This window comes from Tachypleus tridentatus, chromosome 4 (genome assembly GCF_004210375.1).
Source record: "Tachypleus tridentatus isolate NWPU-2018 chromosome 4, ASM421037v1, whole genome shotgun sequence".
Taxonomy (NCBI): domain Eukaryota; kingdom Metazoa; phylum Arthropoda; class Merostomata; order Xiphosura; family Limulidae; genus Tachypleus; species Tachypleus tridentatus.
In genome coordinates, this window is record NC_134828.1 from 37,336,507 (window position 1) to 37,351,728 (window position 15,222).

Sequence of the window (15,222 nt, forward strand, 5' to 3'; positions counted from 1 at the left end):
TTTATAGCACCAGAAACATTTTTACTGAAAGTTGTACATAAACAATTATTTGATAAATAAATACATTGCTGTTTATAACTAGAATAAATATCTGTGTATTTAATATGCTACAAATTTCTAAATTATGTTTTGACAGAAACACATTTTCATATTTATATAAAATAATTTGGGTGGATTTTTGCTGCATTGTATTTTATCAACCAACACAAAACTTTCTCTCAGATTGTTGATGAAGACTAGAAAGGTATAACCAGTACACACACTTCACTGACACTAATTTTTTCATACAAAATTGTTTATAACTTATGTACACAACAGGTGAATGTTAATGAAATAATGATAAAGTATGACTAGTCTTAACAACAATATTCAAAATATATATATTTTAAAGTATTTTACAGAAATATGAGGGAATTTGTATATTTGCAAAACTTGGGGTTCATTAGTAAGATTTGTAAAACAGAGCATACAAAGATAATAAAAGACCTAGTGTTGGGTTAACCTGAAAATTAATACTATCAAATTAAACTGCATTTAAACATTTTTAAAATAATACCAATTGTAAAAGACAGTTCTCTTAGAAAAGTATGCAAGATCATAATGTGTAAATATATTTCAAAGTTAAGGTAACATTTTTGTCAATAAAGTTTATATAATGTAAGATAACATTATTACCAGTTTAATCTTACTTTACCCCTGTTACAGAAAGACTGAGATAATGGCATGCCTTTTTTTATGTTCTCCATCTCTTTTTGAATTCTGTTAACTGTCTGACTGAAATCAAGATAAAAACAATAAAATATTGTTGTATAACTAATAATTTAATTGAAGGAGTATTTGTTATTAATTCATTGGTTTCATGTGGTCTAGTTGCAGGTGCTTCAAACTCTCTTAAATATTATCAATTTTGATCTGATTTTGCCATTTGGCCCAAATAGGTCCAGATGTGAAAGTTTCAGCCATCTTTACACAAACTACAGTATAAGTATTTAACTAAAATCTTATAAGCCCTGAAGTTTGTCACTAAAACACTTGGGGGGATGTATCATTTGAGAAAATGTTATTAAAATTGGGGAAATTTAGATTTTTATTATTATCATTATTTTTTTACAATTGAAAATGTAGCTAAATATGAATCTATAAAAAGCTTGAATAAAAGTGGTGGTACTTGTTTTTAGTACCTCTCAGCTAAATTAGTTCCTATACAGTTACAAAGTACTTAATATTATAAAAAAAATTGAGATTACAAAATAAATGTTTACTTTTTTGCTTGTTTATTAAATTTTAAATGATTTTTCACATTTATAACAAAAATTCAACACAGTACTGTAATATAACATTAATATTATAATTACCTTAAGGCATTTAATTCACTGATGATGTTCAGAGCAAGGGATTCTCCATGATGCACAGTGATACTTCTTCCAACTGGCTCATTTTGTTGACCTTGAATAGGATAGGAAGCAACTGGAGGCAGAATGAATTCTTTATTATTGTTAACTAATGCCTGTTTGGTTTCTTGTTCCATCTGGTTAAACTGGGATGTTATTTCAAGAGATTCCAGATCAAGAAATTCACTTGCTTCAGTTGGTGAAGGAACTGCAAGAGTTAAAAGTACTAAATCAACTGTTATATAGAAATATATAATTTAGTTACCTTTACTATTTAACCCTTTCATTATAGGTTGGGTGAAATCCACCTAGCTCATAACCATGAAAGTAATTACATTATAATTTTTGATAATGTACACATTTACAAATTTTTGCCAGTTATTAGTAAACATGACAAGGCACTTGTAGACAAAATAATGTTATTCAATTAAGCATGAAGAATTTTTTGTAAACTGTTTTCTTTTAGAATGTTGACTACCCAACATGTAGACTGATTTTAATTCTTCTACTAAATACTTTTATGCATTAAAAATTTTCAAAATTTCCCAAGTGAAATTTTTATAACCTCCAAATAATTATAAAATAGTTTATCTTGAAACTTTGTAGAATGGATGGCAACTGCCTGATGTGGAAACACAAGTGTAGAGGGCGATGTTTCGAAAGTCTTCAACTTTTCGTCTTCAGGTCAGTGTGTATGTCGGTGTTGTCGGTCTTACCTGAAGACGAAAGGCGGAAGACTTTCGAAACTTTGTTCTCTACACTTGTGTCTCTGCAACAGGCAGTTGCCATCTATTCAACAAAGTTTCATCATGAATACTCTGCCTAAACAATCTATCAAAGAATAGTTTATCTTATTATTTTCACTACTGAATCACAGTCTATGTACATGTTTGGCAGATTTGACCCATCTTGTAATCACCATAAAAAATTAGGAAATAAATATAAATTATGATTTTTTCTTCCTAGAATTATTACAAACTATAACTCAAATGTCTGGTCTAAATACCTTAAATCTTATAACATTATAAATTTATATATATATTTATTATTTTTATTATATTGACCTTTCAGCCATTACTGGGTAACATCACAGAAGTTAAAATGCTGCAACATATGTAACTCATATTACCTTATTCGAGAATATAAAATGGACCTTTACAAATTGATCTGTCTTGGATGTGTGTTAGTGCATTAGTATTTTGTAAAAAACAATCATATTTCATTTAAAATACATTATATATATATATGTTTATACATCACTACTATTTACAAAGAAAAGTTTTTAAAGGTTATTTTTCTTAAAACATAGAACAGTAAAAAAAAGAAGTGAAGTAAACAATTATCTCTAGATATGACCTTTGTACATGGATGCTGCTTGTTACAGATTGCCAAGCCTTAAGTAATTTTTCACAAGGAAGATGTGAGAGAGAGAATAATTGTTTTTTAGTTTTTTTATATATACATCTGAAATATGCAAAAAATCATAAATTAATATATTGATACCATTGAATTCCATTATAATATTTAAAGTTCACTGACTTAGTTGTGTTTGAGTCCAAAAAATATTAAATTTTGAAATACTAAAAACTAAACCTACCAACATGATGGTTTGTCTCCAGAGAAAGAAGTGAAGCCATTATATTTGAAAGTGGCTGAGAAAACCACTAAGTAGGTATTCTAAACTTTTCATTGGTTATTAACATGTTATATACACAAGTAACAGTGTGTAAGAGACCATTTCCAAAAATGGAAATAGGGGAATGGGGCCACTGTGTTTGATTCAGTAGATAAGCAATATTAACGCAAATATAAAAGATAGGGAGTTCTTATTTCCTATTCTAGCTTGTCAGTACTGGTAATCTGAGTTCCTAATTTGTACAAGACTACAGACTTTGTATTTTGATATCATAAACATCCAATTTGAATCAGAACTACATTTAACATATCATGTGACACAAAAATTGAAGATATGTTTTTCAATATTTTCTTTCAGATTAAGAAATTAAATTATGTATAATATGAAAATTTGAGTTATAATCTTCAGTTTGATACCAATCAAATGTAATGGCATAAATTCATAAAATAGTAGTTCAATACAAATTGCGAATACGAGTCAAGAAATTCGATGACATAGCCTTTGACCAGTGATCCGTACGGAAAAGGTTAAAGTGATTATATTGTTCTACAGTAATAATAAGGTGGTTCAGTTTTATGGATGGCATGTCTGCTTACCTAATATTGTTGTACACTCCACATAAAAGATACTGATAAGTAATAATAATACATACAAGAAAAGGTAAAAACTACTTGACAGTTTGTTCATGAAACATGTCCACTAACAAACTACTAAAAAATGCAAATATTTCAACTTTTTTTTTAGTTATTTCTTTCAAGGTTTTGTAAAGTACTATTAATACTACTTAATATCTTTGATATCAACAACTAACTTTCCTTATTACCTGAAATTCCTTTTTTCTCCTTGTTGACTGAAGGATCTATAGAACAACTTCCAACTTTTATAACTGTATTCTGACAATGGCTGGATGGTAGTAGTGGATCTGTAGCTTTTGATGTTTCATCCTCATTACTACTTGCAAATTTTTGTGTAGCAGTTGTTATGGATTCTTCAAGCTTTGTGCAATTTGTAACACTAAATGTTGTACTTGGTTCACAATATGTTTTATCAATTTTTTTGGCACAATTGTCACTTTTTATCCATTCTTTTATACTTTCGGTAACATTTGATGTATCTGAATCAGTTTCAGTATTATTTATACTGTTCCCAAGTTCAAACATCTTTATAAAGTCTGATTCATTTGGTTCTGCATTAAGAGCTTCATTTTTTGTATTCAGTACAGCTGCTAAACCTTTGTGTCCAACCTCTGTTATTTCCTTTGTTCCAAGACTTGATATCTCTCCTTTGGTAACCTTTGTTTTGTGTGTGCTTTCTTCACCACAGTTATCAATTGATCGAGCCTCACTTTCAGATTCCAAACTCTGAGTGCAGGGTATATGACGTTTATGTGTAATGCCCATTTCTTGAGCATTATTTTTGTAATGGGAAAACTGTTCAGAAGTTAGATTTCCTTTTTGGTTGAGGCTTTGACAAACTGAGCTCTCAGTGTTATCAGTTTTAATCTTTTCAATACCAGTACTATCTGATAAGTATTCTGATATACCTTGGCAAGTGTTTTTTACAGGCGAGTGTTTAATTTCATTATCAGTTTCTTGCGTTCCCATTTTTTTTGTACTGTAAAGGGAGTTTTTTGGCTCTTTGAAGGAAATTGTCTTCATATTTTCATCCACAAATGTATTTCTATCATATGAATTTTCTGTGAATAAACAAGTTGAATGAGAAATATTACCAGTTTTTGTTCTCAGACTGTGAAGGCACTTGTTACTTCCACTTTTGAGTTCTTCTATACATGTGACGTCTTTAACGTTTTCACAGCTCATATTACATTCTTTGTTCTTTTCATTGTTTGTGTTCTCTATCTTTCTCTTCTTTGAAAACTTTGGAATTATTCTGGAAATGAAAACATTGTACAATTTTTATGCTGGTTGAATGAATTTCAAACTTTAAATTTTAAAATAATTTCCTTAGATTCAGAATAGTGCATTATTATGACCAACATTTCACAAACTGTACCTTTTAATGCTATTTTTCACAAAGCAAGCTATTAAAAAAATTGAGAGCAGGTTGTATGGAATAGTTTTCCTCTCAAATCATATCTTATACTTAGTGTCATTTAAGCGTGTGAAGAAATCTGTAACCAACTGTGTTGTGAGACTTCATAACTGTTGTAAATGAAATGTTAACCCTCATAAACTATAGCCTGCAGTTCTATATGCCATAGCTGAATTCACATTACAACTTTCAGAAAAGATAAAATTATTTTCTCCTTTTCTTTATTTCATAATACAATGCCTTTACCTACATGGCATGCAAGTTTGCTGGTGTCTTATAGATTAATCAAGTATCTGACAAAACATAGGTTTTAAAAATGTTATGCAATGTAATACTTTTAGAGATAGATAGGAAAGAAAGAGAAATATACAAGTAAACAAATAACAGGATATCTTTATACACAGAAGTTTTTAATACCAACTAGCTGGCTTTTATGTTTATTACAAGTTAAACTTGCTGCTGTAGTTGAAGGTAAGAGTAGAATAAGAATGTAACAACAAAACAAACGTCAAGAGAATAATTTTGTAGGTTTCCCCCTTATAGTTGGACTGATGTTCTATTATGGTGTTCTACAATCCCTTTGCTTACATATAGTTGTAGTTGGACTTGTGTTCTATTATGGTGTTCTACAATCCCTTTGGTTACATAGTTAAGCCACTATTTTACATGCACAATTGGTACAGGTTTTTGTATTACCTGTTAACAAACTACATTTTCATAAGTAACATAAAGAAATGACACTTTAAAATTTATGAATGAAAGTTACAGCATGTACAAAGATTACAATCATGTGATATGTAGTTAACACAGATGTGATCAGCAATATGCAAAACACCTGCATAAAAATGACCTGAACATAACTTTCATAAAGGTATACTTTATACTAATCATGGAAGGAACATATATAACAGTACTAAGTCATAAATATCCTCTTTCCTTATTTACTTTGTTTTTTTGTTTTGAATATTGTACAAAGTAGCTTGAAGGCTATCTGCACAAGCTAGCCCTATTTTTGAAGTGATGAACTTGAGGGAAGGCAGTGAGTCAACATCACCCACTGTCAATTCTTGAGCTACTCTTTACCAACAAAGAGTAGGATTAACTTTAACATTATAAATACTCCTTAGGCTTAAAGGATGAGCATATTCAGAAACAGGATTCAAACCCATGACCCAAATTGCAAGTCAAGTGTCGTGACCACCAGACCATATCCTTATTGGCAGGTTATCCAAAGACCCAATTCTGAACAGCAAAATTAAACTTCAAACTAGAGGTATACACAAAAGTATTCCTCTCCTACAATCAACAAGATAATGCTAACATGAATACAGCATCTCAACTAATCATCAGCTTCTCTACCAGCATTTGACTATTTACAAACAGCCAGATATGTACTAATAGTCTTTTCCTCATTATCCGAGATTAAATTATATGATACAGTGCTTTCATAATCAGAGTCAAACTGCTCATCTTTCAGTGGGATCTTGAGTAACCAGATCATTAGAGGTTCATTGATGGTAAACAGTTTAAGCATGTTGACATATTTGATGCCCAGGTTACATTGCCACTGTAACTCACTGTTTATTGAGTTGTTGACAGTCAGGTTATGGAAAGGATGAAATCTGTATTTTTACTCAAACACCAGGAGATGTGGAGAACAATCAACTGACTGCTAATTAGTTGTGGGATATACCATCATGATATATGGAAAGTACTTATTCTATTCATTTCTTACCATTTAGTTCTGTCAGTGTCCAGATTGTACACATTCAACAGATGGGCATTATCTTACTGGCCTGGCATGATAACCCATTGTTGTTTCTGTGTTGCTGACCTGAAGGTATTATACAATGAAGGTGCAATTTTGCAATGTTATTATCTAGTGCACAATTATACCACATTTTTAAAGTTCATTAGCCATTCCAGTCATGTATGGTCCACTCAAGTCATAATTTCGCTACTATATGAGTAGTAGTGGTAATATCTGAGAAATAATATACTCACAAGCAATTGCTTCATTGTCTTACAATATTGGAACTCAAGAACAATAAGTGTTTGACTCTCATATGTGATTACTAGCTCCATAGCATCCTATGGTCGTGACAAAGATTGCATCCATATACATGACGAGTACTGAGAAAGATAAGCTGGTAATTATGGCTTTAACCAAGGCAAACTTTAATGACTGTAATGCATCTTTACTATATCCATATAAAACATGCACAGATTTTAGTCAATGCAGATAGTCATGCAACTGTTTTGAAGAAATTAGCCACAAACCATTGATAATACCATATAGAGCCAAGAAAGCTGCAGATTTTACTTTTATTTCCAAACTGGGACAAGGTATTGATCATTGTGATCTTCACACGATCTATAGACACTCCTTCCACAGCAAGTGCAATATATATAATGAATAGCATGATATGGAATTCATACAATCTTTCACGAGCGCAAATGCAATCTTAGGTCAGACTGACCAGTATCCTGAAACCAGATATAGTGTATTTAACCAAAGAGTATCTTCCCATGCATTCAGATATTCATCTGCATGTGATAAATGAAAGGTTGCTATGTTTAACTGAAATCACCTTTTCAATATTCATACAGAACTTTGGTATTCCTACCTTATTTCTGACAATCACCATTGGAATTATGCAAGTGATTTTCAACGGTTATTATCCAATCCTTCAACACTTTCAATATCTGTGGTGCTCCAACAAATTTTGAACAGTGCTTGTTTTATAGAATGTGCATCACCTGTATCAATGTGGTGACTGCTGTTTGATACAATCAGCCATCTGATCCTATGAAACATCAGCAGACTTTCTGAACAATTCATAAGTTGGTGTCTGAATGTTAAGTTCAGAGTACTGAAACAATCTTCAACAAGATACTGCAGCTTCTCTGGAAGTTGCACATTCATTCTTGGATGTGATATGGTGGCTGCAATGCCACACTGATAACTATTCCAGCAGGAAGCTGAATAACCAAATGTTCACAGTTACAAACAAATAATGGGTTAGCACCTGCAACTGGACAGATAACTGTCTGAGCAAGTGCATTCTGCCTTTAAAGTAAAAAAACATTGTTCTATCATCATACCACATGGCACAAGCATACTAAACTGTTCATTGGAGAACACCACATCCACTTTTGGAAGCATCACTACTTGCTCCCAATGTGTACATGTGCACTAGTGTTCTTTTGCCCAATCTGACTTACATTGGATGGTTTTGTGGCAGAAGTGCAGTTTGCCTGCTACACAGGTATAATTGGTTGACAATTTCTGCAGTAGGTCAATCCCTAAGATACTAATGTCTAAACCAAAATCAGAGATAACTACATTTGTGTGGTGTGGAACACTGCCAAGATAAAGTTGAGAGATAACTCTCTTCATTCATATCTAGTTTCTCACTATTTGCCCAAACAAAGCTGATGTTAAGTGGTTAAGGTAATGGCTTTCCACAGACTGCCTGATACACAGCAGGAATGAATAAGATTCTGGTTGCTTGAGTATCTATTAGAAACTTAATCTCATGTTTATGTATCACTATAGACACATATCAGTGTGACACCCAGTCCATAGGTATGTGAGCCACCCACCACAATAATGTTTACAAGCCAACTGCTGCAATTGTTTAGGCTGGCAGCCAGATCTGGATCAGGTTCTGTTATATCATACTAGCTGAAGTAACTGCAGCCATAACTTCACTTTCTTGTATCAGTCTTAATGATACTTGTGTATGATTGTCCTTTCTGGTGACCAGGTAAGCCACAGATGACCTAGAGACTCCTTCCCTCACTCTTGGTACCTTCAGGAATGCATCTCTAGTAGCATTTGCAGCACATGTTTATTGACAACTAGTTCATAAAGTTTATTCATAAACAATACTAATAATATTAACTCCTAATACTTATTCATGTGCACATATTTGAGTTATCTTTATGTCTGAATGTGAAAAATAATTTCAGCTTGAAAGTGTTTTGTTTTTTGATAAACACAAAACTGTATAATGGGCTATTTGTGTTTCACTTACTGCAAGTATAAAACCCCATTTTTTAGCATTCTAAGTTCTCTGCTTTATAACTGATCCATCACTATAAACTACTAACATGTACTTCCAATTAAAACTGTGCTGAATTCTACAACATTAAAGGTGTGAGTTTGAATGATATTATACTAATCAATTCACACATCTTAAAATGTATGTTCTACCAAATGCAAATGATTAAAACACATGATGTTAAACTCATCTAAATCAAAGGATGCCCAAAATCACGATTGTGAGAATTAAAATTATAAGGAGGGTTAGCCAAGCCACACATTTGTTAGTTAAATTACACAATTAAATTTAATAAAAGAAATGACAAATCCAGATAAATACTTACCTTAAGCACTTTATTAATACAGAAATGAAAATCATACACAGGTTTTACAATCTTTTTAAACTAATAAAAAAAATACTCAGGCATCTACATACCATAGAAATATAAAAAAAACACTTTTACATATTATTTCCCACCTATAACTTACAAGCATAAAATACCATATATAATCATTTTAATTCTGAAAATTAATTACTAGTAATCACAAAAATTATTGTATTTTAATTATTATCCACACTGCTGAAATTATTGATAAAACTCTGTATTCATCTACTCATCACAAGATATGAGTAACAATTACATGGAATTTACTGCATAAATACATTAGTGCAAAACATTGGAATTGTCTGATATTGAAATTATTCTACTATGCTGAATATACTACTAAAACAATGAAGTCCCAAAGTTAATTTAAAATAAATGTTAAAAATGAAATCAACTATTTATTTTTCTACTAGTGCAAACAAAACACAAAATAACTTCCTTGTAAAATGTGGGAAACTGCTTTGAATTTAAATGAAAACTGGGGACTATTGAATACCATGCTCTGTTTTTATATACACAAATAAACTTTGGAAGAAACTACTTACTTCACTGGTTGAGAGAGTGGATAATATTCACCACACTTATCTTTTGTGTTGTTCCATGACAATTTGATTGAGGAATCATCACAGCTTAAAGAATACAGTTATCTATAATTAGTTTAAAAACATTCAAATATTTTATATGTTTTATATGTTTAAATGTTATTTTAAGGCAAAATATTGACTGTTTCCAATAATATGCTCAGTCTTACTTTTGTCAATGTCTAAAAGTTTTTGATATAGTTTAGAAGTTACTTTATTCATATTAGTAGCTGATGAAGGTTTTCCATTCATTTTCTATCAGGCTTAAAACACAATGTCTAAAGATAGCAGCAATGAGTTCAATAATGAATATAAGCAGGTGGTTTTCCAGAGTTCACGTGTAACAAATATTTGAAATATCTGGCAAAAGATACCCATTAGTGAGTGTCAATTTTTTAACTTTTAATGTAAATAGATTATAACAAAATTTTGGAATGAATCTGTTTATTTGTTATTGGATCATTTTAAAACAAGTGCTGTTTTTCCTAAGGTTGTAAACCAACTGTTTGGTAGGAATATTTTTTACATTACAGCAATGATGTAAAAGGTATAATATAAACTGGTTTCAGAAGCAAGTTCTATTTTACAACTGAGGTTTATATTTTAAAGTCTTACTTCATGAAAAATTAAGGCACATAAACCAAGCCATTGAACCTACACAGAAGTTAGAAAAACCTGGATATGACTCTTGAAAGAATTTAAATAAGCTAATTAATTTAATTCCCACTAGGAATTAGAGTTGGTAACATATTGGCCTTATCTTTAAGAACCAGGATAAAATCCTAGCCTCTACCACCAAAGAAACAAGTAAAATCTGGAGCAGGTTATAAAATTAAAAGCAGGATAAAAGCTAATTTGTGATCAGCATCTCCTACTACTAATAAATAATGCAACTCATAAATACTTAAAGATCCAGTATAGCCCTGGATTTTGTAAAGAATTTTGAAATAAAAAAAAAAGACTTAACTTTAAGCTAACTGGAACATACAACCATTTCAACTTCATTCATAAATGTAAACAGTATAATTTCTGAAGGACTAAGGGTGGAGTCACCTATCAATATCACATAATGTTAAAAAATTAATATAAGTCAAATTCCAAGATAGGATTAAATATAAATCACACAAACAAACACAAGATACAAAATAACACTAATTATGTGTCTTGAAAGACTGATGATATAACAGACAGTGTAGGGTCTATCAAGATACAGTTATTCAAATTTCAAACATACATACTAAAGATATTCACATTAATTATACTCACTTATCCATTCTTAAAGCAAGAAATATTCAAACAAAAGACAGATAAAAATGCACATTAGATGACTGTTAATAGAATTTGAAAGGCCTTATATTAACAGGTAAAAGAATAAATTTTGCATTAACACATAATATACTTATCATATATGTATCAAAATCCACAGAAAACACAAATTATAATCTAGTAGAAAAATTGATATTAAAATAAGGTCAGTTGCTTTGAAAGTGCACTATAATACCCCCAAAACAGAAAAAAAAACTGCTCTCATGAGCCAAAAGAAAGGCAATACCATAATAATTTTACAGTAGACAAAGCATGAAACACTGTAACTGGAGCCATAAACAAAGAATACATCATCAAGCTTCAAACTCCAATACAAAGAAATAACTAACTCCACAAGAAACATCAAGATGAACTTGGACGAGAAATAATGAAACAACTAAAAGTATACCATAGCACCATCTTATACATCTATTGTTTATCCAAAATTTATAAGTGAGGTTATCTTCTCTTCTCATGGGTACCTGCAGGGATTTATCATTCCATCCCGTGGCTAGATATATAGTAGACATCATCATGGACAGGTGAAATATCTTCACATGCTAATAATTCTATTCACTATGTAGAAAATACACAATTGACCAAGAAATCCACACAGACAAGATAAAATGATCATCTGTTATATATTTAACTTATTAATTAACATACCAACCTTTGAAACATTAAATATCTACCAACTACAATTACCATGATAAAAAAGCTCACAAACTTTGTATCAACACAACATGAAGATTAATATTACCAACTACAAGAATTTCTAGCCAGAAGCTCACCTCTATTGTTAGCACTCAGTAGCCTATACATGGAATATTTCAGAGATGATGTTACCAAAACAGCCACTATAAGCCCCAGGATTTGGCACAGAAATATTCTGAACACATGATCAGATTATGGTTTGATACTCCAGATAAAATTGTAGAATTCATAAGTCACATGAAAAGATTTGTATGCATGATGGTTACCAAGGTACATTAGTCACACACTGTTTAAGCACTTTGAATATAAATTACACTGCTCAACAATGTGAAGATTGGCATTAGACAGACTAGTTTCTCAATGTGCAAGAGCTGTAAAACAGAAAAGGAAAAGATACTACTACAGCTTTAATGACAATGGGCATCTCAATCACTTGATTATGAAGTTAAACACCATAAACAATCAGGAAGAAAATTATGAACATATAACTACATATTCTAATATGTCAGAGACATTCTCTGAAAATATTCCAGAGGATATATAAACAACATGAAGCCAGAACAGTATTAACAAGCCACAACACATACGTAGTACAGAGTTGGTTGTATCTCCTGTGTGGTTATTTGAATATACCATGAATTTCCATTTTCTTGCAATATTATATTATGTATTATGAACTTATTTTCTGTTCTGTGTATGTGTAGATTTAACATAACATATCTGTGAGAAGTAATTGGAATGATTGATTAATTTCCAAACTACTTTTGTTGTTTTGTTGTTCTTGAAATGAATAATACATGTTCCAGCCAGGAAAGATATTACACAATAGCATATGTTGTGTACAGAAGTCAACAGGTGTGTCCTGCAGTGGTTGTAAAAGTGATATCTAGAGGTTGCAGTCCTACATATAAGAATGAATAGTTGGGTGAATAACACTGCTGGTCACCCTGAGTAAATGTGAGATTTCTTACATGCTAAAGAATATTGTATTTAATTAGTCTGGTTTGTAACATCATCTTAATTAATATAATCTCAAAAGTCATTTGAATTGGTTTTGGTTTTGTTCTGAAAAGAGAAACAGTCTGTTGTGCTTTTGGTGTCTTAATGAAGATTCTACATTTAGTCTTACACTTTATGCCCAGTCTCAATGTTTTACTGTGCATTGGTTCAATGTATCTGAGGTTTAGTATTATTTTGTAAGAGCTGTCTTGAGTAAATCTCTTACCATCTAACAGATCCATCTGACATAGTTCTAAACATTATTCTGTTTAAAAGAATTTATAATGGAATATCACAAAAACTTTTCCCTATGTTTTGTTAGAGGAAACTTAATTTATTATCACATAAGTTCACTAAAGGTGTACTCTTATATGCTTAATGAGGTTATAATGTGTCATATCTGTTAAGTGGCTATAAATTCAACTAAAAAAGTGTGGTATTTAGAGAATTTCTGGGAAGACAGAAAAGTCTAGAATCGCAAAAACAGGAAGTTCATGGATCTTGTAAATAAGTGCTTCTCAACAGATATGATGGTTAGGCAGCAAAGGATGAGAAAAGACATGCAGATTTACACAAGTAACTAATCTTTAATCTGTAATCTGAAAGTGTACTAAAACAAACAAACAAACAGCAAAAACTATTGCACAAAAGGTACTAGCAAGAGCAACAAAGACTTTATTAAAAGACAGACTCTGGCTAATGAATGTGCTTTACCTTGGAACTTAGGTGTATATAAAAAAAAAGAATTACAGTGTTTCCCCACAATAAAATCAAACACAATAAGTTGATTCTCAACTCAACTTTCCTAAACAACAATGTGTACTTTACAAGAAAATCTATTATTCACTTTCCCATGGGGTAAGTTATATACTAATGAATCACTCGTGAACTTAAACACTCAACAAAGGTACAGGCAAAAGCCAAATAATATGCACTCAAACTGAAGTTAATGTTAATTTTAAACTTACAAGAGAATTTGAGACATTCTCAGAAGGTAACACTACATGAAAATATACTGACCTGTAACTGGAAACTGAATGTGAGAACATTGATAAGGGTTCCTATGTATAAGTGAAAGTTAAAGAAACACTGCATGAACATGTACTGAAAGTCTGCTAAGATCTATGGAAATTCTATGCAATTACACGTTAATATTTGCAAGAAAATATATGAAACATCTGCTGAAAATCTGCATGAACATGTACTGAAAGTCTGCTAAGATCTATGGAAATTCTATGCAATTACACGTTAATATCTGCATGAAAATATATGAAAAATCTGCTGAAAATCTCTGTAAAATTCTAGATAGATTCAATCCAAATTCTCCTCTAACAGGCCTGAATATATTATTTTAAATATGATAATAAACCCTCCTGTTTCTGTTACAATAAAACAATTATTGGTGCCTGATAGATCAATTTTTGCCAATGATTGGTAATGATAATGGACAAATTCATCCACAACTACTACATGATTTGCAAACAGGAATAACCTGATGTATTACATAATTAAAAAAAAAATATTGTTATTTCTGTGAGAGAATCAGATAAGAAAGCTCCTCATCTCCACTTGACCATGTTTTGAAAAGTACAGTGAAAGAAAATAAATTTAGCAGTTAACTTTGAAGTTAACTATAATAGAATATGCTACCTTATAAAGTCAAAACAGAGAATTAGAACCAATTTAAATTTATGTGCAAAAAACATGCTGATCTGTAGCATAAATAATATGAGGTGAAAATATCAAAGTACTGCACTCGAAACCCTATATCAAGTTAATATTTTTAAGGATTGAAGTGGATTACTTATTTTTTATCTACTTCATAGAATTGCCTCTTCAAAGGAAATAACAAATATATACATAATATGTATAATAAGGCTCTTTTAAAACACTTTCCAGAAACAACATTTGTCACATAAAACGACTGCTGGTTATTGTATCCACCATGAGTACACATTACAGATAACCCAGTGTGCAGCTCTTTGCTCAATTGTCCACAACGAAAAGCTAAAATTAAGAATTTTAAATAATGGTTCTCATTTACTTTATTATAATTTTTTATTGATGAAATTTTCCAATTCTTTTCTGTTATTTCAACAGTTAATAACTA

At 30.9% G+C, this 15,222-nt stretch overlaps 1 protein-coding gene across 11 annotated transcripts in view; it reads right to left on the reverse strand.

Moving 5' to 3' along the window:
- LOC143248863 (uncharacterized) overlaps nt 1–15,222 on the reverse strand; it is a 29,332-nt gene continuing 14,110 nt past the window's right edge. For 8 of the 11 annotated variants that reach the window (XM_076497713.1, XM_076497712.1, XM_076497715.1 and 5 more), the window contains 4 exons: nt 10,059–10,142; nt 3,851–4,917; nt 1,356–1,599; nt 1–774 (listed from right to left, as the gene is read on the reverse strand). In XM_076497713.1, the coding sequence (XP_076353828.1) occupies nt 672–774; nt 1,356–1,599; nt 3,851–4,917; nt 10,059–10,142 (1,498 nt within the window). In that variant the 3' untranslated portion in view covers nt 1–671. Of the gene's footprint in view, nt 775–1,355; nt 1,600–3,850; nt 4,918–10,058; nt 10,143–14,132; nt 14,174–15,222 lie in introns of all 11 variants that reach the window. The other 3 variants (XM_076497721.1, XM_076497720.1, XM_076497719.1) reach the window with 2 other exon arrangements.